The following is a 27,190-nucleotide window of genomic DNA, read 5'->3' as shown; positions in this document are numbered from 1 at the left end:
TATTTTTAAACAGTGTACATGTTTTTTATTGGTAAAAGTATTACTCAGTGGCGAGGCAATCAAGTTAGTTTCTAAGCTTAAGTTTTTTTTATGTAACGCAGGCATGATTTAAACCACTACTTTGTTATTTGCTGTTTTTTTATTTGTGTTATTTTTGCTTTATACACGTACTAATTACATTACAAAAAACAAAAAAACAAAAAAAAAACAAAACAAAAAGTTAAAATACCATAAATTAAAATAAAATGAAATTAAATTCAATTTCATGCCATTCGCACTCCTAAGTCTTAAAATTGCTTCACGCAACAAAATACTCAAAATGCATGAAACTATCGAACATGACTATCAATACACTATAATACATTATTACCATTACCATTACCATTACCAATATTAAAGGGGCTAATTGAAAAGCGTAACACCCCGAGCCATAATAGTCATGAAAAAGTATCTTAAAAATTTTCTCACGTAACAAGTACAAAACAACAAGAAAAACAACGGCAACGGCAACGTTGTTAGAAGTAGGCAACAATAATATACGAGTATCTATCTATCTAACAACAACAGCGAAAAATATTTAACATATTTGAATTCTAAATACTAAACTCAAAACTAACTTGGACATACGAAAAGTTATACACTCGCGTTCAAAATATAAGCCAACAAAATAATGCAATCAACCTTGGTTATTGAGCACTGAGTCGCATATTAATGCTGTTAGTAAGAAATTGGCTAAATTGTTAGCAGCCTTATAACTTTTTTTTATAATTGAGAAATATACGAGTGCGAGTATGAAAAAATCCGCTTAAGAAGTTTACTCACCTGTAATTTGAATTCGTCAGTTCGTCAGTTCGTCGAGTCTACCCATTAAACTAACTTGCCTGCTTATGGCTTATAACTCGGGCGAATTAATTGAATGTTGAAATGTTGAGTATTCGGAAAGCATTTTGATCAATAAACTAATGACTTCTAATGTTGGCAATTTTATTGCGCCGCCACTGTTGTTGGCCACAGTGGCCACATTGCTAATATGTATCTGAGCTCTAGTATGCAATATTTGTGCATGCCGGTTTTCCACTTTTTATTTATTGCGATTATCTGCTGTTACCAAAAATATTGTGACTTTTTTGCTATTTAGTTACTACACTTTATCCACATTCCTTTCGGTCAATGTTACAGGTTTGGGATTATGAAAATATTCTGACTTTTGACTTTTTGACGCTTATTTTATTTTATTCAGTTACGGGCTTGGCTTTTTGTGCTCGTTGACTTTTCATAGCTGAGATTGCATTACTGAGGAACGTGTAGTATTTATTTTAAATTAAATTAGTGTTTAAGAGATAATAGATAATTATTACTTAAAGTACAATAAGCTCTATTTTTTCTGCTATATCGAATTATTTACATATATACATATTTTTTAGGATCATTTGATAATAAATAAAAAAGGAAGCGGAAGCATATTCCTTATATATTATATTTTATATTATATCTCATAATATCTTACAGCAAAGTAAAAGAATTCCAGAAAAATGTACGAACATAAAAGTCAAGTACGGCTTTGGGTCAGTTGGTTAAAGTGCGCTAACTCTGAGCTTCAAATTTGGCAGGAGACGATTCCTGGTACTTGCAGTTTTAAAAAAATTTTTTTACGAATAATTAAATACAAGAATTATTTCCAAGACCACTGATGATGGGTATTTGGTAATACTCGAAACAGCTGTATGGTCAGCTAAAAATTCTTAAGCAGCATTCTTAAGACTTTTAAGTAGTCTTTCTACTTTATAAGGACCAAAATTGACTTTTGTCAGTGACAAACGCATGTGCGGCGCCAAGAACTTTTGTCCCAGTGTACTCATCTTGATATAGGTAGAGGAAGTTTACGCCAACACGTATAATGTCATAGAAAGTGTGTTCTTTCTCCACAAAGATGTTCTAAATAGAGATTATATGCTGTTACATTGAATATATCTAACTATACATCAATTGTATACTAAAGTAAATAAATTAATATTAAAAAGCAGCGTTGTAACCGTGTTTGCTGGATTTTTGTCACATTTTTTTTCGCTTCTTTATTTTTAAAAATATCTGTAATGAAGCTAAGTAATGTGTTCATATTTTGAAATCTTAATATTTATCATTTATCATAAGTACGCGTTTTGTATAATATAATATACAAAATAAAATATTGCATTTTAAATCTATTATACGAGTATTTATATAAAATACTAATGTCATATGTAGATATGAAGAAAATGATTTATCATTGTCAGTAATACTACTTATATAAATACTAGTTTCTAAAACTTATTATAATTTTTAAAGTTGAAATCTCTTTGTTTATTACTTATAATAATCACATGCTAAAATATGCTCAACATTATAATCTAAGCTATTTAAGCTATACATATATTAAAAGTGTCACATTGCATTTGAATTGTTTACTAAACTAAATTTATATTAACAATAAAGTAAACCACTTCGCTTCACTCACGTGAGCAGTCAGTGCTCAATTGAGTCTCAGTGTAAAACAGATCTTATTATACAATTAATGATGTAGGAAATAATGTATATGCTTAAGAGTTTTGTTGTATAGATAGCGTTGTTTTTGAGTTGTTTTTATTATAAAAAGTTATTTTTTAATTTTGCTTTCTTTATTTAATTCCTTAAGTAATTTTTAAAATACAAATTTTTTCATTGACACAGCTGTTGAGAAAGCATTCGAATTTTGAAAATATGCCTTCCAAAACAAAAATGAGCACACTGTAAAATACGATTCTAATCCTCCAAAGATCTAATACCAAATGATAAAATAAAATTATGATTTTAATTTATGAAATCTTTCTGAAGTATAAATATTATATATGACTCATTTATTTCAGATTAGTATAAAATAAATATATAAAACATTTTTTATCCAACCAATGGTGGTATAGCATTTATTTTGAATCGTTTGAGTTCAGTTTTATGAAAATTTGTTTAGTTTTACTTGGAAAAAGGTGGTTCAACAATAAATGTGTTTAAAATTTTGAGTTAATTATCTGAGGCTTAGTGCGGCAAAAAGAATTCGCACGGCTAAATAATTTTAGCCGTGGTTCTTTTCTCCAGACACAATTGTTTAGTGAAAATGACATTGGAAATTCATTTTTATATATTGATATCCGAAAGGTATCATGGATATTTTAATATCAAGTTAGTAATCGTTATATATATAAACCGTTATATTCATATTTTCCAAAAAAGCAATAAATACGTTGTGTGACAGAAGTTTAAGTATATAGCGATATGAACTAACCTAAATAATTTGTGTGACTATATACGTATACTAGTTATAATCTAGCTCTAAAATCCAATAAACGCAATTTATTTCCTTTTTATGTATAAAAAATAAAATAAAAATATAAAATAAAATATATAAAAAACTCATATATAAAAATGATATACTAAATTTGTGAGAAAGTTTGTAGCGCAGTCAAGGAAAACTAAAAGATATTGAAAATTTTCAAAGCCTATGTATTCCTTTAACAGATCGGTTAAATGAATGGATTTAGCCAAGTGTCTATTTCTATGTATATTTCAATGCGGATTAGTTCAGAAGTTTTTTAGATATATATATATATCAATTATTGCAAATAGACTTTGTCATATTCGACAATATTAAATATTATTATAAATAAGTAAAGTGGGAAACCCTACCGTGTAATTAGTTTAAGTATATATTGTATAATGTAGAAAATAAAGTTCAGTTAATTTTTATAGCTCAAACAAAAAAGATTTTTTGAAAATATCTTGTGTACCTATATCGGATCTAATATTTTCGTAATTACTTCTGGTGGTTAATACTTGTTGTTGTGATGTAGGTAATTTGACATTTTTGTTGAAAATGATTTATATCGATTCAGATCCTAAAAACATATAACTATTATATAAATAAGGTGCATATTTTTGTTAGAAAATTGTTAATATATTTGCATCAAATTTAGATTTAAGTAAGATTTGAATATATATAGCATATCTCTTTTAAAAAATGAAAGATCTGGCTTAAATTTGAATATGTTTAACATATAGTTAACTGGAAGGCTTATACGCATATTGTTGTACAGAAAAATCTTATATTTTATTCTTGAATCTTGTATTTTTATCTTGTATAATATTATACTATAGAAATAAAGTCATATAGAGTTTTGGGTCTCTTGGTAGATAGGTATTTTTTTGATTTTTTTGACTTCCAGGTCGATATTTTCGTTTATTAGCTGCTTTTAGTAAAATTGAAGTTGTATCTACACCCTTTGTTTAAAAATCTCTATGGTTACACATAGCTTCACCAGCACATTAACTGCACTGTTTTGAATTATCTATTACTTTATATGAAATGTGCTTAAATTTCGAAAAAACTAAAACTAAAACTAAAACTTATTAACTTGTTTTTGTTACCTCATTTCAAGTACATCAAAACTGTAAAGTAGAAAATTAACGTTCATTTAGAATGTAATTTAAGTATATTTTATTGTTTATATTTATTGCAATATTTTTTACCTCAAAATATAAATCATGTGTAAATGGGTTTTGAAACATAATAATAATAATTTGGCAACACCAGCTTTATTACCAAATAGAGGTACAGTAAAAAAATTTATTGGCTACTCAAGTGTGTCAAGTCAGTACCAAAACTGAAATTTACCATTTACCAAATTTAAAATAAATTTTTTAACGTACAGTTACAGTTACAAACCAACCGACATCACAGCACGCATACGACGACGATACATTTACGGCAATTTAAATGCCCAATAAACCTGTAATCTCGCTCTGCTCAACGTATCCGAACTCGTCTGAATCTGAATAATTGCATATATTTAGGTAGTTAGGTGCTTATGTGCTTATATGCCATAAGCAATAGTTGCAATATCGCCAAAAAGTAATTTTTGCACATATATGTATATATCATTTTTGAATAATGTTGCAACTGAAATATAACAACAAAAAACAAAAGTAACAACAACAAAATGTTGCTAATGCATTTTTATTCAATATGATAACAAGCTAAATTGTTGTTTCTTGTCTCTGTGAACCTTAAAAAATGGTTAAAAAGGTAGCAATACCAAAAAGCAACAAAAAAGATTGAACTTATATAAAAAAGATACTTTCCCATCAACAATCCGGTAATAATAATTTTTTGCTTATTGCTGTTATGGTAAACCATGAAATTTGTTTCAAAGGAGTTGAAGCAAAATTGCATTTATGAAAACAATTGCTGCTTATAAAAGATATTTTAGTACTTTTTGTAATATTAAAATTTTGTGGCTGTTTTATAATATTTTGTTCCAACTTAAATGCATTTTATATGTTTCCTGTGTAGCTTGTTTTCTTAAAAGAAAGTTGTTTAAAATGAGGAAAGATTGTTTAAATTATAAAATTTGGGGTTTTTTTTTTCATTAAATGCTGGTGGATGTAAAGTTAGCTTACACACGAACCAAGTTAAAGATCCAAAAGATAATTCATTCTATAGATATTTTTTCCTGTTTACTCTGTTATGAAAAGAAGGACACAACAGAACATATTTTACGCAATTGCCCAGTGGTGGCAAGACATAGACTTGATTACCTTGAAAGCGAGATCTTAATCCCAAATCAAATAGGTAAAATTAAGCCCACAGCAATTACGATATTTATAAATAGTCTTAAATTGAGCTTTTAGGTCAGGTGCATTCATAGCTTGTTATTTAATAATAATAGTAATAAATAGATATTTTGTAAATTGTATTATATGCAGTAACACTTATATTATTGTAAATATATTTTACTTATATCAACATCTAGTTGTGATGATCTCAATTAAAATATATTAATAGAAAACTGCTAGAATTACAAAATATTACATCAAATAATAGGCACACAATAATATATATAGTGTTTGACTAACGAAAAACGAATACTAGTAACACCCAAGACTTTGATAGAACTTATCAGTTATAAAGTGCAATTTTTTTTAAAGGACAGCACGTTCAAACTGAAGCTTCTTTTATAATAAATAAAATTTTTAAATTATGCAATTGTTGTTGATGAATCATAGTACTAAAGTTATTATAATTAAAAGCAACGTCTGGGTTATATTTGAATTTTGCATTAAATGTTATCAGTAAGAGAATTCCGCAGTTTTAATTAGTTTATTACAAATCTATTGGGAATTTGGTTAGAGTAAAGCGCAAAAGATCGATAACAGAATTACATGTTTCACTTATGATAATAGATCGACATAATCGTATTAAAATTATATCTTATTATTATTACTTATTTATATTATTACTTTTATTTATATGTTTTTAATGTATTTATATATTTTTAATATATTTATATATTAATAATATTTATTAATGTATTATTTATTATATATTATGATAATGTCAGTCTCCCAGGTTAAAACAAGTCAGCGAAATGAAAATCAAGTACATATTTTTATTTGATCTTATAAACTCGTCTTTGAAGTATTTAAAACACATTGGTTATTCTTAAAAAAATGATTAAAAGCAGTATTAATATTATTAGCTTTTCTAATAATATATGATCGCTAATGAGTAATGAGTAATGAGAGTAATGAGATGAAAATTAACTTTCATATTAAAAAAAGTCCTGAGATAATTATTGTGTAATAAGCATAATAAATATTATGGGTCGCTTTGTATATTTGTGCCTTGTAATGATAATATCGTAATAATGAATATAATTTTTTTCGATCTTATCAAACTGGAAAAGTATTTTATTTTAGTTTCAAGTTTTATTAAAATCTATATGATGTTTTAAAAGCTTTACATTCTTCAAAGTTCAACATTTGGAACTACTTCAATTTTGTTTCAGATTGCCTGAATATGGTAATTGGTTTGAAATTGATTTGTTGATAGAACTGTCTCTCTGTTTTACTCTCTCTCTCTTTCACTCGTTTTCTCTCTGTCTCTCTCTCTTTCACTCGTTTTCTCTCTGTCTCTCTCTCTTTCACTCGTTTTCTCTCTGTCTCTCTCTCTCTCTCTCTCTCTCTCTTCACTTCGTTTCTCTCCGTGTCTCTTTCACTGCGGTTTTCTCTTGTCTCTTTTCACTCGTTTTTTCTCTCTCTCTCTCTCTCTCTCTCTCTCTCTCTCTTTCACTCGTTTTCTCTCTGTGTCTCTCTCTCTCTCTCTTTCATTTTCTCTCTCTTTTTTATATTTGTTTTGCCTCTTTTGATGTTTTGCGATGTTAGATATTGTCCTAATAACTGAGGAGAAGGATACATATAGCTTTTATACCCTGACTCAAAATACTTTTTGATTTCTTTACGCATTTGCAAGATATTGAATAAATAAAAAGATACGGATTATATGCGTTTGAGTTTGTTTTAGTTGGTTACTGAATTATCTAAATTTTTAAAATATCGTAAAAAATTTTTATTTTTTGTGTAATAAAAGAAAATAAGAAAATTTGAAGTACATGCTTAGTCTACTAGTTGGTGGTATTTGTAAGTCAGAAAAATTCTATGAAATTTTTGTAAAATAAAAATTTTAAGCAAATTTGTTGATTTGACCAAAACAACTAGAACTTTCTTAGGGTTTCCAGTAAAAGTTTTGACTGCTTAGTCTTTGTGTATTTTCACCAAATAAATGTACTACCCAGAGTTATTCTCCAATAATTTACAAAAGTGCATTGTCCAATTACTGTGTTTTTTTACGTCATTAAAACTGACTTCTTTCACTTTTATCAGAATGCATAATGTGAGAGGTTTCCTTCAACACTTTGAATGATGTATTGCACATAATTGAATTATTAAAAACTGTGAATAATATTATATTACACACATATTTGGCATTATATCAAATATTAATATTTTGCGTTGAATATAATATTTGTGTTTGCACATATTATAGTATTTCAAAATATCCGAATATATTATAGTAAATGATTTTTTCTATATAGATATATTTATGTGCTACATTTCTATCTAGCAAAATACCCGTCCTTAACTGCAACGGTCTATTTCAATTCAAATTTTTTCACGTTTTTTTGATTTGTTTGTTGCATGCACATCCGCTAAGCTAAATTACATTAATTTAACAAAAATCAGTGATGTTTTTGTTGCAATTATTGTTCCCTCATTATAATTATTGCTGCTGCATTATGATTATTTCAGACGTCATTGTAGATACTTTTGGTGTTAGTACAAGTTAAAGTGTAATCAATGTATGTCTGTTTTTTTTATACAATATATATATATATATATATATTTAATTTTTTGATTATTTTCAATATTGTATTTTTTTTGTTTTTTGCTTTAAATTTATTTTATTTATTTTTTTTACAATATTAACTTTTCAATTTATTTTATATTTTTCTGAATTTGTTTTCTTTGCATTTTTATTACTCAATTAACCTGTATAGTGGCAATTTTTTGCTAATAAAAATTGTTTATTGGCAACAATTGCAATGTATTTGTTGTTGCCGTTGTCTTTTGTAATTGCTGCTGTTATTGCTGTTACTGCATGCACACCGCTTTTGCTGTTTCTGTTGCTGTTGCTGTTGCTGCTGCTGTTTGTTTATTGCACCTTCAATGTTGCCATTTTGTTGCTGCTGCCCTACACAAAAGACAAGTGACGATGGCGCTGGCGATGGCGAAATTTGCTTAAATGCTGTAGACATTTTGTTGCGATGTCTTGCGTTTTGCGTTATTACAAATGTTGACGTTTACCTGGGATGTATCTGTGCCTTTGCCTTTGCCTCTGCCTTCTGCCTGTGCAACTATTAAATATTAGCCACTTTAATGGTTTTACCAACTTGTCGCAAAAAAATTATATCTCAAATATTTGCATAATTAACAATAAAAAACAATTACTTCGATGGTTTTTGTTTTGTTTACTTAGCTAAATACGTTTTGATTTTTATCTTTTAATATTATTTTTGTGTATTTTCATTTACTTTTGCATACTTTTGTGGTTTGTTGTGGTTTGCATGTTTAATTTTAGAAAATTTTCGCTTATTTATAATAATAATTTTTATTTGAACTAATCTTGTATCAGAAATTGTTAATATTTTTCCTTCAAATCGTTTATTTGTTTAATAAAATAAGTATTTTGCAAATTAGAAACGTAGATATACATTATATTAAGGATTTAAAATATTGATTTAAACATTATTATAAATAATTTCTTAATTTGTATATATATTTACATTTATTATATTGAATTAAATTTTCAATATAATTTATAATTATTTTTCACATAAAAAGTGTATTTTCTTTCAATGATGTAAATTCAGCGAGTTTTTTTTCTTTATTAGCTGAGATTGCATATAGGTTACAGGTTCTCTATATCTACAGTTTGTTACAAACTTTTTTTTACTGAGGTATACTCAGTGTATATAGCAGGGTTCTTATTAAAAACTATTATTATTATGATTATTATACTATAAATTACAATCACAATTCAAGAAGTCTATTCACATATGCTTTATAGACACCCATATTACACGCTAATGCTCTAAGCTCGCTGAATGATTTGCTAGTTTCTCTGTTTATCGATCTTCTCCATGTAGTTTTTGGCCGTCCACGATTCCTTCTAACTTGTGGATTCCATTCTAATGCTGAGTGTGCAATTTGACAATAACAACACACTTTTGACGCAGGCATCGAATATCGTAATTTGAGTTTTTAAATGCAAGATTGTTGAACGCCAAATGTACTTAAAACATTAAAGTTAAAGTTAATTAATAATTAATAATAATAATTAATTAATTAATTAATTAATTAATTAATTAATTAATTAATTAATTAATTAATTAATTAATAAACTAATCCTTAAATATTCTCTAAATATACAATGTTCAACCAAATGTATTTTATTATTCGCGCTTTATACTGTTATCATGTTATTCAGTTATCGACGTCATTATGCGAGATTGGGAATATCCCTATCCTTCTTTTTCTCACATGTTAATGTTAAAAGCATTGTTAGATCAATGCTATAAGTATTAGTAACAAATAAATCATTTTCAAAAAAGTGTTATAGTACTTAATGTAACAGATGTAAATATGTATTAAAATCTACTTTCTATAAATCCATTTTCAATTTCATCTGTTTATTGGGGAAGCTTATTGATTGTCGACACTTAATATATTTTGATATAAAGTGGATATTAAGGCTCTTCTAATACAATATTGCTTTAGAATTTTATTTTCTTTTTATGCATAATTTTAATATTGATTTCAATTGTTCCTAAACTGTAGTTGTTTGCGGTGTAGTCATGCTTTCTGCTGATCCTTATAGTTCTTGGTAATAATTATGTTTCTTATTATGGTTAAGAAACTTAAAGTTAGGAGTTATATTCCAAAAGTAGTTTTTTTATATTTTTCTTGTAAAAAGTATCTGAAATTATCCGGAATTAAAACAAAAAATATTCATAAATCAATCAAAATTTATATTGATATGAATGCAACACAGTTATTCCAGTGCTTGCCTCTTCCACCATATGTTTATATGTTATGACTTTCAACTCCAGCGAATTTCTTTTTATGACTGCAATCGTTTCGAAATGTCTTCCTCGAAGTGGTTATTTTAAATTCGGAAACAGAAAAAAGTCACACAGGTGTCATATGAAGTGAGTACGGTGCTTAATCGATCATATTCTCTGAATTTTTTGCAAAAGAAGTCTCCCTTAAATATTCAACATATCATCTGAATTTGATATGGTGCTTTGATGAAGAGTTTTGGTTCAATTTACAAGTACGAGTACTACATTTTTGTATTCTGATATTTTATTACGTATAAGTTTAGCATTTTCTTTCTCCATAATTGTGCAGCTGAATCGAAAGCATTTTGATGGTAAAGCAATGCGGCGTGCCTATTTAATTATTTAAAGGCTTCAAAGTTTTCATATTATTTTCAGATTTTATTGTTTATAATCTATGCCGTTTGGTTTTTCTGTTGGGATGCTGTATGTTTTAGAGTCCATTCAATTATAAATGTCCTACACATGACAGATAATGGTAATTCAATGCAACATAGTTTGGCCTGTAATGTCAATGACCAATCCACATTTTCATTTTATGTGTAGCAACCAGATTTGAGGAAATGTTAATAATTTCTTTCCAAAAATAAAATTTATTGAAGTGAAAAAAATTCAGTATCGATTGTTCACTTAATATTATAGCTATATTATATAATAAACTTATTCCAATCATTTCGCAAAAATTTAAAATTGGCCATCTGAAAAACTAAGAATTTAGTTTGTGTTGGAAGTGAGTGACAGTGGCACATTGATAAAGTAATTATTTTCGTCGAACTTATCAGCAATATTACTGTAGAGAAGATAGAGAAACTGCTTACCATGTGCTTGGGAAGTGCTCGGCACTGATGCACAAGCGGAAGAAACACCTAGAAGGGTATTTCATGGATCATAACGATCCAAGACTATAAAAGATAGGCTCTATACTGTCTTTTATTAAAGAAATCGGACTTGAAGAAACACTGTAATCCGATTAAGGGACACAATAGATCCTTTGCGTCGCAGTGTACTATCCCTTTTCAAAAATAATAGTAATAATAATATCAACAATATACATATATATCTTACAAACTTGTCGACAGATCCTTTACTGTATGACAACCAGTTTGTCAAACTTAATATACTCTCTTCACAGTACTGTAGTATTTTTAAAAAATATAAAAATACATTGTTAATAAATTACTTAATTAAATAATTTCATTTTTTTTAATGGTCAATTATTATAATATGTAATTAGACTTTTGAAATTTACAAATTTTAGAATTTATTTAAAATTCATTTTTTAAATGCACATTAAAAACATCTATAAATTAATTAATTAAAGATGCAGTTTAAAGTCTAAAAAAGCTATAAACTTTTTATTTATAATTAAAAACAAAATGTTTTCTGTCTGTTTACTTTTTTAATTATATATCACCACTGTCATGTACATAATTCAAGTTAATTACCGGTTATAGTTCAAGATGTAATTGTATAAACTTTGACAACTTTGTGCGGATATCTTTGAAACCTTTCGTATATTTTATAGATAATTAAACAATTATATAATATATTGTGACTTTTTCCTATTATTCTACAACTTTTTAAATGAGTTATTTTGTGTTGTTTTAAGCTTTTACCGTAATTGTGTATTAAATCTTTAAGTCAAATATGATTTTTTAGCAAGAAACAATTATAGGAATATCTACAAGAGGAATTATCACTTGAAAGTGAACTTTGACAATGAAAACATAAAAATAAGTTTTAATTGCTTGATGCAGAAAAAACTTTCTTTTCTGAATGAGTAAGATAATAGTTGATAGTTGTCTATCTCAAGCATAGAAATGAATTGTAGTTAATTTGTTTAATTATTACATTACAAATTCTTTTTTTATTCTCATAGGAAATATACTCGTATGTAATATGTTCATCTTCCTATAAGATACAAGATATAAATGAAATGAAAAAAAATTAATAATATGTTAAAGTTTAATTGCAACAGTCTTAACGTAGATAAAATATCTTAAGCATTTCGACTTCAACGACACTAAACAGTTTCTGTAAGAAAAGTGAAAAGACAGGACTTATTTCGTTAGGTGGGGACTAACTATAACGTAAAAAAAGTGTTATTTCAGTTTAGTACAAATTTTTGCTACAACAACAAAAATTTTTCACATTATTATTCTGCGATATTATTAATGTATATCACTATAAGCTGGCAGTGACTTTCGTTAATGTGCATAAAAATTTTAAACTAACGTGAGTCTGACTTGACTAAGGTGTGCGTGAACTTGAGAAGTTTTCTTCGAAATTTAGATGAAATTTTTTTGTAATGCAATTGAACTTAACAACGTGAGATTTTAAGAATAAATGATTTTACTAAAAAAAATTAACTACAATTATTATATAGACATTTTTCAAATATCTATCAGTAATTGGCACTAATCAAAAGGCTTTCAGCTTTATAATCCTTATATTGTGATTTCAATCGTTTTGAATGATTTTTAAAATATATACATATATAGAAAACACTTGAAATATTTATACAGATACATGGACGTATATCCGTCTCTTTATTGAAAATAATGAGAAGAAGTCCCATTGGACTGATGAAAATGAATTTTACTTTTGAATGTTTATTGTGTATAGTATTTTATTGATTATCAAAATCTTCTATTCTGATTTTTTGTGTAATGACGGTTTATACCTCATGATGGCTTTATCCGAAAATAGAGTTTTTTTTAAAAGTTTTCAAACTTAACTTCAATTTTATTTGTCATTTTTTATCATTGCCATTGCAGTCGGACATTATTTTATTCTGATTTTTGTTTTGTTCTTTTTTCATTTCGTTTTTTCATTGCGAAATAAGTGCAAGAGAATAAAAGGTAACAATGCCAATGGAAAAATTATATGCCAAAAAAAAATAATAATTTGCAGCAACAATGATGTTCTCTTGTGTACAAAATTCATTACGGTGTGGTATTGCGAAATAGTATGCACAGTATAAGTTGCTAATTAATGATTGAAATTGGAAGTGTTTTGAACTAAATATTATTTTCAACACAACTATTTAAGTAAAAAAAAGTTACTCATGTAATGCATCCCTTTACACCATTTACAAAAAGCAACTTAAATTAGTTTTAATATAGTAAAAGGTGTCTTGTGTATATATAATATCGCATAAAATACAAAATCTGCGTTCTTTCAATTAGTAAACGGGCTTAAAAGGACTTATATTAATTAGTTTATTTATTGTTTCAAAAGGAATTTATAATTTAATATATTTTATAATGCAAAATAATTTATATATTAATAAATTACACTTCACTCTCTTATTGAATTGTCATCATATTGAATTGATTTTATCACATTCTCAAAATTTTAGATAAATTTTATTGTTAGCACCTTATATTTTTAACTCACAATTCATATTGATTTAACATTTTATTTTTTCCAAAGAAATATGTAATTTTAAAAATTTCCATAAATATATTTATAAACAAATTGTGCCATAAATTTGCTAATTATTTAATTGATTATAGATGAGTAGCGATTTATTTTATATAAAAACTTAAAAATATACCTTAAGCTAAATTTAAACTTAATTTTAATATTGTTAATTGATTTATTTAACACACTAACATTGAATTTGCGAAAATAAAACTAGAAAATGCGATAAAGAGCGTGTGCTAGACAACTGTAAGACTAACTTAAAGTTAGTATAAGTAAAATACTGTATTATAATATCCTAACAAAAATATGTATAGTATATATTTATTGCACGTAATCCTTTAAATAACATTTAAAATAAATTAAAAAAATCAAATTTTTAATTATAAAAAATATTTAAACACTATTAACATCTAAATATTCAAATTCTTTTTTTATTTCTTTGAAAACTGAATAAAAACAAGTGTTAGGAATTAAATTAAGTTTATAAAATAAGCTCAAAATATTTTCTTTTTATAATTTTGTTTATATTTTATAATACGAGTATAAACATTCATCTGTTACGAGTTATGAGATACAATAACATTTAAGTTTATAAACAAAAATTAGCAAAACAAACAACTTATTTAACAATGATCAGATATATTTACAAATTGGTTTTTAATATCAATCTACAATAAATATTTAAATCATCACATTATGATTTCGCGTGGATTTATTAATTAATTTCCATTGTATATAAAATATAAAGTTAAAATGATAAATATGCACTTAAATTTAATAAACTGGTAATAATTTGTTTTTAAAAACACTAAACACATTTCTTCTGCACACTTATCGGATATACATTTCATAAATTGGCGTTATTTAATTAACTATGTATATTCAAATATTTTCGTTTTGTTTCAAACGCCTTATAAATTCAGAAACGCAGATTACAACGCAATATCTATGCTTTCTTTCTATCATTGATTGACATGACCTGGCAACTTTAGATACTAACTGCAAAATGTAGTATACTGCAAATTAAAAATAGGTAGGAGTGCTTTTAAATACCTTTTCTATTTTCCATATAACACAGCACTAATTCGACTTAAGGTGCACTAATTCGACTTTTGGGTCAGGGTATAATAGCTATATGTATCCTTCTCCTCAGTTATTAGTACAACAATATCTAACATCGCAAAACATCAAAAGAGGCAAAACAAATATAAAAAAGAAAGAGAAAATGAAAGAGAGAGAGAGAGAGAGAGACAGAGAGAAAACGAGTGAAAGAGAGAGAGAGTAAAACAGAGAGACAGTTCTATCAACAAATCAATTTCAAATTAATTATACAGGCAATCTGAAACAAAATTGAAGTAGTTCCAAATGTTAAAGCTTTTAAAACATCATATAGATTTTAATAAAACTAGAAACTAAAATAGAATACTTTTCCAGTTTGATAAGATCAAAAAACATTATATTCTTTATTACGATATTATCATTACAAGGCACAAATATACAAAGCGACCCAGCACTAATTCGACTTACGGTGCTACTTTCAATTTCTTTCTGCATCTGATTTCATCAATTAAAAAACTATTGATTTATTAAGTTCTTTTTCAACCATTCTTGTATTAAACCAATAATACCATAAAATTATAACATTATCATTATAATAACATCATTATGTTCTGCAAAAGCATTTCATTATCTTGCGGTTGAGATATTTTAATGGAACTGCCAGTGGATAGTACGCATCTTACATATATTTTATCTCGTAGTCTCCCCCTGCAGGTAAGGGGTTAGAATATTCCCGAGGTAGGCATGCCTGTCGTAAGAGACGACTAAAATCCCGGCGTTATGCTGACACTGTTTTGGAGTGTGCATGGTAATAAGTGACACGGCACTTGCGACACCCGACCGGAGATGTAAATCTGATACTACGGGGTCAGGTAGTACGGGACTACGAGGTAGCGTCAACTGTCCTGACCAAATGATGATTGGCAGAGTCGTAGTGGTTGTGATTAATACCCAAACTTACACTGGAAGAATGATTAATATTTGTTTATCATTTATTCGGTGTGTAGTTGGTGCTGAGACCCAAAGATCAGCATAGGTATTGGTAGACCTCGCTCGTTACCAAGGAGGAAGTCATGTCCAAAATACTTGACTTCATTTGGAATCGAGGCGTTTACTGGTGCATTATCTTGATACATGTATTTGTAGAGCACCGTGATTTTGAACCTTCATGGCAGGTACCCACGCTAAACAACACTGTTACTACTCTCTTAGTCGTTTAATTTTTTATGTTCGGTCGATTTAATTTCTTTTTATATAACTCTTTGTGACTTTCTTTTTTGCAATCATCTTCTCATTTTTTTGTTTACACTTTTGTAATGATCGTCAAATCAAGTATTGTCATTTTTAGTTACAATACTGTATCAATAGCGCTACAGTATTGTAACGGTAGTTAAACTCCTTTAATCATTTACTACATGATTAAAGAGTAAAAAGCGCAAATCGGCGGTCTGAATCGACTAGTTGATATTAGATGGCTTGGCTTGCCTTATTGGCTCGCTAGATATGAAACTGAGGAAAAGCTTGATAAATACGTCCTGCCTTTGTATTATTAACGTTGTAAAGAAATAGTTTACTAATTTAAGTGTGGTCATGTAAACATCAGTGATGCCAAATTAAAGGCAAAAGAGGAAAGGTATATACCTCAATAAATTCGGTTTTGTGTCACATCAGTGGGGTGAGGTATGACAAGAAAGATTGTCCTTGTTTATTAGCAATTTTAGATAGCTTATATTTAACATCAATAGTCATTGTTTGATATTAATAGGAAGAAACTGTTAGCGCAACTGTCATTGTTAGGTCTGTGAAGACAAGGATTTAATTACTTTGATATTACCACTGTTCAAAACCTGTTTGGGTTTATCATTTGAATTATATGATTGGCTAGGATGATTCAAAATAGGTTGTAATAAGAATGTTTTCTGATTTTATTTGCTATGCTTTTACAGGGAATATTTTTTTTTTTAATTGATATCTACGTAGTTAATATATTATTAGTAATTTTTGCTGTTGAAGTGCAGATATTTTTGTTATTGGATAGGTCAGTTTGATTCATTTTTTTAGTGAGCAAAGAAGCTTTAAGGGCACCACTTAATAGTCTATAACAAATGATTCTAAAACATATGTAAATCCGGTTGTTTTTGGAATTATTACCATTAGTAGTTTCATTTTATAGTTCATATAATTTTCAATTATATTTTTAAATCATTTTCTATGAGATGCATTTCGACGTTTGATTTTAATTTGTCAATAAACTCAACAATTACAATGTTAATCACAACAATAGGAAAATAATACCAGTATAACTAGTGCTTTAGGCATCGCAATATCTGATGTAATAATAATAATAATAATAATAATATTGAGTCTATTCAATTTATTTAATTTTTTTGTTTAGATTAGCATTTATAGTTTTTGTCCTTTTCTCGATCAGTTACACTTTTTTTTCATATCAATTTTACACTCTAAACTAATTATAAATTAAGCACATGTAAATTTGAAAGTTCTAATGCTATATCGAAAGGTTAATGCTATATCGTTATTGGATAACTGATTTCCTAATATGTATTAAGTAAAATTAAAAGGTAAAAGGGATTATTCAGTTCTTTGTAGAATATGAGTGGTATATAAATAGTGCTAGTATTGAGCATATAATTATGTGTGTTAATGAATTTAATTGATCATTACAGAACTGTAAACCGAATGTTTTTCGTTTACAAAAATTATAATTATTTAATTATATTAATATTAATTAGGAAATAGTTTTCATTTCTAATTAATAATTAAGCAATAAAAATCTTTAATTTCTTTTTTATGGTTTGATAAAAATTAGAAGGGTTATTAAATATAAAACTATATAGTTGCAACATATTCCTAAAAATTAAGCTTAATCATAAATATTTTCTTATAGTTTTTATACAAACTTTACATATGTATGTATGTATGTATATTGTCCAACTCATTATTATTTCGTACGCGTAGAGCATTTAATTGCCTGAGCTTAAGCTTCCTTATGTTTCATTGTTTTATAAATTTTATTGTAAAACTTAAGTTTTCTTTTAATTCATTTTAATCATGGGTGAGTTTATTCTGCACGTGTTGTTTATTTGTATATTAAGTTGAACTGTGGATTTGCGATTTTATAGTTTAGAGTAAAAAACAATATGTACTTGTTTTATTTATTTAAAATTATATTATTTATTTGCTTTTGTGGGCAGGTAAAATTACATATTATTTTTTTTACTAGCGAACGCGACAGTAAAAGTCAATGGCCCTTACCCAGCTTGGGTTAATGCTATTTTCATGTAATTTACGTATGTCTTTGCGGTTAATTACAGAAACAGAAACTGAGACAGACATCCATGGAATTATGCATTGTTATTTGATGTGATAGGCTGGCCTGTTAATGTGTTGAATTGTGTACAGAAGCAAATAGTAGAGTCATTAGTACAGAGAAATGGAGTGATTACTCTAATGGAACTTCGTTTATATTACAAGCTTACTAATGAAAATGCTCATTTCTAACTCATTCTTCTCAGGGCATTCTGATTATTATATGTACTATAGGTACTCTCACGCGCTTTTTATAAAGATTAGATTTTATACGTCTTACGAAAACAGACGAAAAACCAAAACAAACTAACATTCTTAAGTACAATAAATTTTACAATACAAAGCATGATTTATTAATAAATCCGTAAATCACGTATAAATATTTATAATTTCCTTTTCACGTGAATAATAATTAATTTACCTAACATTTGGCAAATATATCACATTCACATGCCAATATGAACCACATTTATGTTATCAGCATTTATTTATCGCTGAACAAATACTAATGTGTGTGTGAATAGCACGAAAATATTATAAACAAATTTTCATTCCAGAGTAATTAAAAAGTATTAGAGTGTAAAATGATTAGAGACTCGTGTGACTTGCCGCCCAATAGTCTTTTACTGCTTAAATGTTAATCATATTTAAAAATAAATACTACACCTCAATTGAATAATGCACTGGTTTAATAACGCTGGACTATATATTATCTGTTATACATAGTCCAGCTGTAATATTTTGCTTAAGTTGTTTAAAAACAATATTATATAATTTTTTTAGCTTAACCCTAATCTAATGCAATAAAAATAGTAACAAAAACAAAGTTTAAATTTCTTTTTAATTAATATTAATCATACTTATTTTTATATTATTAAGCGTATCGTTCGTTATATCTTTACTACTTTTTGGAAACAAAAGAACCTTTATGATTAATTTTATTACTTGCAATAAATTTAATCAAAAATATGAAACCAGTAAGAATAATTATCTGACTGTGGTATGATCTGGATTAGTGTTTTTCTTATTATTCCAATTATTTGATATTCTAACTAATCGACGAATAGTGTTTACTATTTCGAATTTATCAGTATTCTAACTATGCGATGCAAAACGCATACCCGAATTATTCGAAACATTTAAAAAATTTAATACCTATATCCTTATAGAAATAACACTATCTTGATTATTTAATTGAAGATTCACATAATAAAAAAGTTATAACATGCGAATTTTCACTAGAATATATTTCAGAAAATATTTTAAACAAATCAGTATAAAGTTAATACAATAAGTTAAATAGATTAATTCAAATGAAGGTCTTGTGGCTATAGAAGAGATATATAATATATACAGATTAGGCAGTTCAACAATTTTTAATACACAGCTTATATGATATCGTGTGAAGTAACAGATATCCTATTGATTGGAAAGCTAAAATATTAAGAGTTACATATAAAAATCAATATGCTTGAATTTCTCTCCAACTATATTCTCCAACTAGTATCTATATGCATTAGTTAGACCTCTTACTTTCTAATTATATTTAAAGATAATCCAACTGTAAATTATTTTAAGTTCATAAATGTTAGGTAGGTTATTATCAAGAAAATTTGAGTTCAGCGATCAGAGATTGTAAAGTACTTGATATCTACTTATTGTAGATTCAAAATATTTAAATTTAACTATTTATAAATCATTAACTGCCTTTTGTGCTCTTTAATTCAATCAGACTTCATCTCGACTTAAAAATATAAATTGCGCATTGAAAAATAAAAATATTTAAATGCTAGAATTTTTTAATTCTCACTTTTTTCAAGAAAAACTAAATTTAAAATGAAAAAAAAAAATATTAAATAATTTATTTTTAAATGAATGTAAAATTTAGGAATCCTTCGTATGAACATTTCCAATTTTAAGAAAAGGCACTTGTACCTGTGCTGAAAATTATTTTTACAAAAATAGTAATAATCGATTTTTTATCGTATTATTTAATTTACCATATAAATAAATAACCAAAATACAAATATCAGTTTAAGTTTTATGACTTATAAAATAAAAGGTGTGTCTGCCACAACTAATCTTCATTTCCCATATCTTTGACTTGTGCCTATAAGGTATCACGTTATGATAGTACCAAAATGTTTCAAAAAATGCAACAGTTTTTTGTTTTGGAACTGCAAGTGTAGATCCTAGTAGTCTATTAATCAATCTCTCAATAATTATTTGTATAATCAATATTCGATTGCAGATAAAAAAAATTTTCGTTTATCATGATAAGTGTTTTGAATTTATTTTTCAATTAAATTTTGATTGAAATTTATAAAAAAAAAATTAAGTATATGATTAAAATACATTTGAATAATATCTTATCGAGATATTGCATTGAAGCTATGGTGCGGTATAGTTCACCAACAATAACGATAAGAACTTACGAGTATTCACGAATATTTGAGTTCGAGCAGGCGAAAGCCTAGTCGCTTGGTTCAAGTCGTGTTCTCAAATAGTCGGGCAACAGCAGCAGAAACAGTAATTCGCATTCGGAGTTCACGGCTAAGTCGCTAAATAAATTTAATTGAAATCTCGTAGATACTGGTTTGCCGCCGTAATAACCCATCTGTATCTGGTGTATGTAATAAAATAAAATAAATAAATAAATTTCATTTATTCGCAATTTACAAAACAGTGTTAATATTAATCAATTATGGATAAATAATTTTTATTAAACTTGATATAACCAAAATTAATTAATCAATGAAATCGTAAATTATTATTTTGGTTTTTCTTTTGTCCAAAAAAAGTGGAATAATTATAATTTTGCATACTGTTGATGTTAATTAAAGTTTATTTAAATAAATTACTATAACAAATTAATTTGTTTATAAACATATGTTAAAGTAATAATAATAAAAATTAAAAATAAATGAATAAAAAATAAGATCTTTGCAAATTATAACTAATTAAATTACGACAAGATCATTATATTAATTACATATATAAATTTAAATACAAAATTTTTAATATATACAATAAATCGAATAAACCGTAATGATTTAAATCTATTGTGCCTTGATATAAAGAATCTAAGGGGTTTGTATATCTAAAATTTAATTGATATGACTACTAGTTAATTAAAATAGAATAAAAAACCAATCGTGCTTTGAAGTGTATGATACTTTAGTGAATATGGTTTTTGTATTTTAGATGTGTCTTTTTAAATCCTTTTTAATTTATTTGAATTTATTTAAAATAAATCTTATCACAAATGTTTGTGAATTTAAGTGGCCACCTTTGCTTTACTTTACATACCCTAATAAAAACATAATCGCATTCAAATGAGGATTAATCAGTTCTTTAATCGTGTTTGGATTATAGATATAAATCGTACTTTTTAAAAAATCATGAAAAAATTTCAATACCTTTTTATCACTACATTTTGATGAACAATTGAATTTCTGTTCATGTGATATTATATAACTAAGTTAGTGCTTCAAACTTATTACCAATTTTGAAACATTTAATTTTAATATTAAATAGACTTGTATATTTTAATAACGTTAAAGTGTTGTTCATGTAATGTATTATCTATCATTAAAATTGTGTAAATATTATTCAATATAACAAATCTTCTTTATTGGTAATCTATATTTGGTTGTTAGTGTACAAAATATATACATATATTTCTATCTAAAATGTATTTTAGATATAATGTTTTTTTTACAACTATTCGCAGTTATTTCTATTAAAAATCCAAAATAAATATTTTAATAAATATATATATAGTTTTATTAGTTAAAAGAATTTGACATCAAATAATTTGAACATTTAAGAAATAGTGAAGTATATATAAATTAAACATTCTGATTATGATTTACTAAAGTAATACATTAACAAAACCGTATTAATTATTCATTTAATTATAAAATTAACCCTTGACTTCACATAGGCATTCGGTTGATGCTGAAAAAAAGAAAAATAAAAAACTCTTGTTTAATTACGATAAAAACACGGAATAAAAATGTGAATACAATTTCTATAGATGAACTCTGTAAAATGATTTTTAATATAAAAAATAAAATTTGTTATATTGTAAATAAGGGAATTGTACCAAATAAGAAGTATTACTAAATTGTTTTTTGAACACTTTTTTTTATTGAATTGATTCTAACCAAAACTATCTCATGACTTCATCAATGTGAACCGTCAGTAAATTATTTCAAGTCGTCATATTTATATAAAATATTGCTGATATGATTAATTTCAATATGTTGATTTAATATATTAAAATCTAAAAATTATATTGGTAACCATATACTAATTATATCACATTCATTTATTTCTTATATATTTTTGTGATTTTCTTTTGGTTTTTCCTGGATAAATTGATTGTTTTGAGTAAATATATATTGATTTGTTCACTATATGCATCCAACTACATATAAAACTTTGATGTCAAAAACACATCATATATATTTGTTACAAATTAAGTATAGTGAATTTTCAGTTGGCTAAAATGCACTGATTCTGAGCTTCAAATTTGTCAGGGCACTAGTTGGATTCCTGGTACTTGCAGTCTCGAATAAATTATTTTTGAATAAATAAATATGTACAGGAACTATTTCCAAAACCAGTGATGATAGGTCATTGGCAATACTCGTAACAGCTGTATGGTCAGTCAAAAATTCAATTATTTAAACTCAAACCTGAACATAATGTTGTCATCTAATTACAAAAATGTCTTAACTTTCCTTACTAAAATAATTAAATTAGAAATTGAACATATTTTCACTTTTAAGCATACTTATATAATTTTGATATACCTATTTTTTTGTTTCGTCGTTGTGCATAGCTTTTGAATTTACATCAAAGTTTCTTGTCCTCTTGTTTTCATCAACTAAATCAGTCTTCAACTCAACACTAATGTATACATTATGTAGTAGAAAAAATTTGAATGGATTTTAAAGAATACAGTTCCTTTCGAATTTTAAAATTCTATAGAAAATAGGCAGATACTCTCATGTAGTTGTTAAAAATTTGTTTACAATATTTTACATTCGTAAAATATTCTTCATTAAAATATTTTGATATTACATATTTTAATTGATATATAAAATATTTCAGGAATTTATTTCTCACTGTAAGATCTGATTAGTTCATAATTTTCCTATTTAAAATTTTCATATTTTGTAAATAAATAACTAAAATAGTCCGATTGAGGTAATCAAAATCCTCTAATAATAATATTATGTTACGTTTATTTTTTTTTTATAATTATATTTTTTATATTTATATTTAATATATATGCATATATATATTTTACATTTTTATTATAATTTTTTTTTTATAAATTTTTTTTTATAAATTTTTTTTTTATATAATTTTGTTTTGAATTTTTGCGTTGTTACGTCGAAATCACTTTAAAATCTGTTTTATTTTTTTTTTTAACAATATTAATTTTTATTTCGAGCGTTAATTTTGTATATATTTCTATACCTATTTCGGGAAATTAACTTTTGCCTTCATCAGAAGAATTTCTAATAATAATATTATTAATAATAAATTAATAATCTTAATAATTAATAATTATTATTAATAAATACCTAAAAATAATAATATTAAGAACTTTCCTTATGAAGGCAAAAGCGAATTTGCCGAAATACGTACTGCGGTCAAAAAAAGTATTCGACATTTGATTTTATTCTTCCTCTATAACCATTAATTTTAAGCGAATATCGAATAGTTTGTGATGTGACCTGTTCTCCCAAATATTCCTTAACGTTATTATAAAAAAATTGTGGTATTTCTTTTGGAATTTTTTTTTGAATTTGGCGTACTAACCACTGCTCATCAGATTTGAAAAGTGCTTTACGCCGACCGAATGTTTGATTATTTTCGACCCATTTCGTTTTCATTTTCCATTTTTTTATAATATTATTATATGGTAGTTCTTGGTCTATTTACTATTTCACCAATTTTTTTTCACTTAATCCATTTTTATAATGTTTAATTACAAATACTTTAACACTTTTTCAGAAACTTCTGTTCCCTTACCATCCATTAAGGGAACATATTACGACTCCACTTCAGAAAACGCTTTATAATAAGGAGCCAAACGCTGCTTTCTTCATAGAAAACAATTGGAAAAATTGGATTTCCCCCTTTTTTGCTAACCAAAATTGCAGTTTATTGCATAAATGTCGAATACTTTTTTTGCTTTATTTTTAATATTCCGCAATAGAATTGCTTTTTTTGTTATTATATTTTTAAATTTTTGGAGTAAAAACAATTAAAACAAATAAACAGAATACAAATGTTTAAAATTGCATTATTTTTTTTTTTCATTTTTCTGTTTCTTTTTGTTATTATTACAACATTTAACAAAAATTTAGTTAATGTCGAATACTTTTTTTGACCGCTGTATAAAAATATACAAAAAATAAACGCTCGAAATAAAAATTAATATTCTTAAAAAAATAAAACCTATTTTTTATGTATATATTTTTTCTCATCAGTTATACTAATATTTATTATATTAACATATATATATTTATTATAAATATGTATATATACTATATTGTTCATAAAACTCAAATTTTGCATATATTTATTTATTTTTAAATTTAAATGAATTGAAATTTATCTTATCTAATAAATATTTTATTTCAATTGTCTGATGAATGTTTTCTTATCAATTGCAGATCTTTCCTCGTACTTCATACGTTTTCAAACTTAATGCTTATGCCCATTGTGATAATGATATAAATAATCAAATTTGAAGTTAATATTAAACAAAAGATTTGTGAATGGTAATCTTAACCATCGGTCGCCAATCAGCATTAAGTGCTAAAAAATTTATCAAAAAAAAAAAAACAATTAATAAAAGGCTACAACAATAATTTTTTCATATAAAGTCAAAACAAAATGGCCACTAATAGAAATAATTGTGAGACAAGCAACAATACTGCTGCTTTATTAATAAATGAATCCAAAGATGAAGTCGATTTTGTATTGACCAAGTGCAACAATATTTACAATAACAACAATATTGATAATAATACTAATTATAACGCCAATAAAGTAAGTACCAACAAAAAAGCAGACAATAGAGTTTTGTTAAATAGCGAAAATGTGCCAAAATCTGCCAAAAATTCCACACATAACATACAAAATTATGTGCCAAATACGCAAACAACAACAACAATAAACAATTCAACAAAAAATAACAACAATAAAACGAAAAGTGGTGAAAATACGGAACTAAAGAAACAAACAACAAAAGAACGTTTGTCATTATTTTCATTTAGTAGTAAAAAGAGTAATCAAAAGGCTACTGCCTTTACTACTGCAACTGTAAGACCAACACCAACAGAAAAGGAAAATGGTACACAAAACGCATCCATAAGTTGCACTCAAACAACACCAACAACTAATGTGTACAGTGAACCGCCTGTACCAATTGGCACACCACCGCGACAACACAAATTTGTCAAAAGCTCTTCAATTGCGCGTTTACTTGGCAACACTTACAATGCCAAAAAAATTGAAAAAGTTGAAAAAGAGGAGCAAAAACGACAAAACCGTGGCGATGGTGCCAAATTCAACACGTTTGGTGGACGGCGACGTAGCAACGGTGCCTACCTGGAGCGTTTCAAGAAATACGCTAAGGAAGACGGTGATGTGGTCGCAAATGGTGTCATAACATTGACAACAGACTCTCGTGATTTGTTTGGCGGTAGTCGCAATGAATTAGTAAGCGTAACGCATGTGCAGGAGGATCGCAATGAAGATTTGGGTGCCAAAGCCTTTCGTACCATTTCACGTGGTTTGGGTAAATTGTGGTTTAAACGCACACATAGCGTAGAGATCAGTTCACCAGATCCAGAGTTTAAGGTGTCTTATTTGGGCAACGTGCTTACTGGTTGGGCCAAAGGTAAGCAAAGAAAATAAATTTTTTTTACAAATATTTGAGAGTATCTATTTTCCTTTTAGGTGAAGGTTGTGTTGAGAAACAACTGAATACACTTTGGCGAAACTATACTCAAAACAATAAACCAGATGTTATTATGCGTATTAAAGTTTGTGCTTCCGGCTTAAAAGCAACCACTAGACAACATGGACTGACAGAATATTGGGCGAATCGGATTACACATTGCTGTGCACCAAAAAATTATCCACGTGTATTTTGTTGGGTATATCGGCACGAAGGACGCAAACTCAAGCATGAATTACGTTGTCATGCAGTGCTATGCAGCAAGGAGAAAGTTGTGCAAGAATTATGCAATACTCTAAAGGTAAATAAATCTTACATAAGATTGATCTACGAATAATATTTTGAATAACAATTTTATTTTGTTCTCCAGGAAAACTTAGAGAGCGCTCTACGTGAATTTAAACGTGAAAAAATTCTTAAGCAGAATGCTCGTCTCAGTCTTGCTAATGCAGCTTATGATAATCCAAGTTTGCCGCGCCGCAAAATACTTTTAAGTGTCGGTGGTAACAATTATCGGCCACCATTGGAACGTTCCAAATCTGCACCAAAGTTGATGGCGATTGAAGAAGCTATTGGTGAGGAAGATGGCGATGAGATTGAAGAGACAAATGAACCGGAAATGAAATCATGTTGTCAGAAGGATTCGCTTTACCCAGCCATGACATTAGGGCGCCGTCGCTGTCGACGTGGACACTCTATTAGACGCACAGGTAAAGTAAGATCGACATATAATGACTTGGTGGAACATGAACATGGCAGCGGCTGCTGTAAAAATACCAAAGAAATCAACACATCAACTATCACAAATGCTAATGCTAATGCTACAAGTACAACAAGTACAACAGTAAATGAACAACGT

The 27,190-nt window shown here is 26.9% G+C and overlaps 1 protein-coding gene across 1 annotated transcript in view; it reads left to right on the top strand.

Moving 5' to 3' along the window:
* LOC119675545 overlaps positions 1–27,190 on the top strand; it is a gene marked incomplete at its 5' end in the record, with an annotated part of 61,055 nt that overhangs the window by 33,606 nt on the left and 259 nt on the right. Inside the window, 3 exon segments of the mRNA XM_038086752.1 lie at positions 25,040–26,271; positions 26,331–26,632; positions 26,702–27,188. Of these exon segments, the coding sequence (XP_037942680.1) occupies positions 25,263–26,271; positions 26,331–26,632; positions 26,702–27,188 (1,798 nt within the window).

This window comes from Teleopsis dalmanni, chromosome 2, assembly GCF_002237135.1.
Source record: "Teleopsis dalmanni isolate 2A chromosome 2, ASM223713v2, whole genome shotgun sequence".
Classification (NCBI taxonomy): Eukaryota; Metazoa; Arthropoda; class Insecta; order Diptera; family Diopsidae; genus Teleopsis; species Teleopsis dalmanni.
Note: the sequence above shows the minus strand (reverse complement) of the source record. Positions and strands in the feature narration are given on the sequence as shown.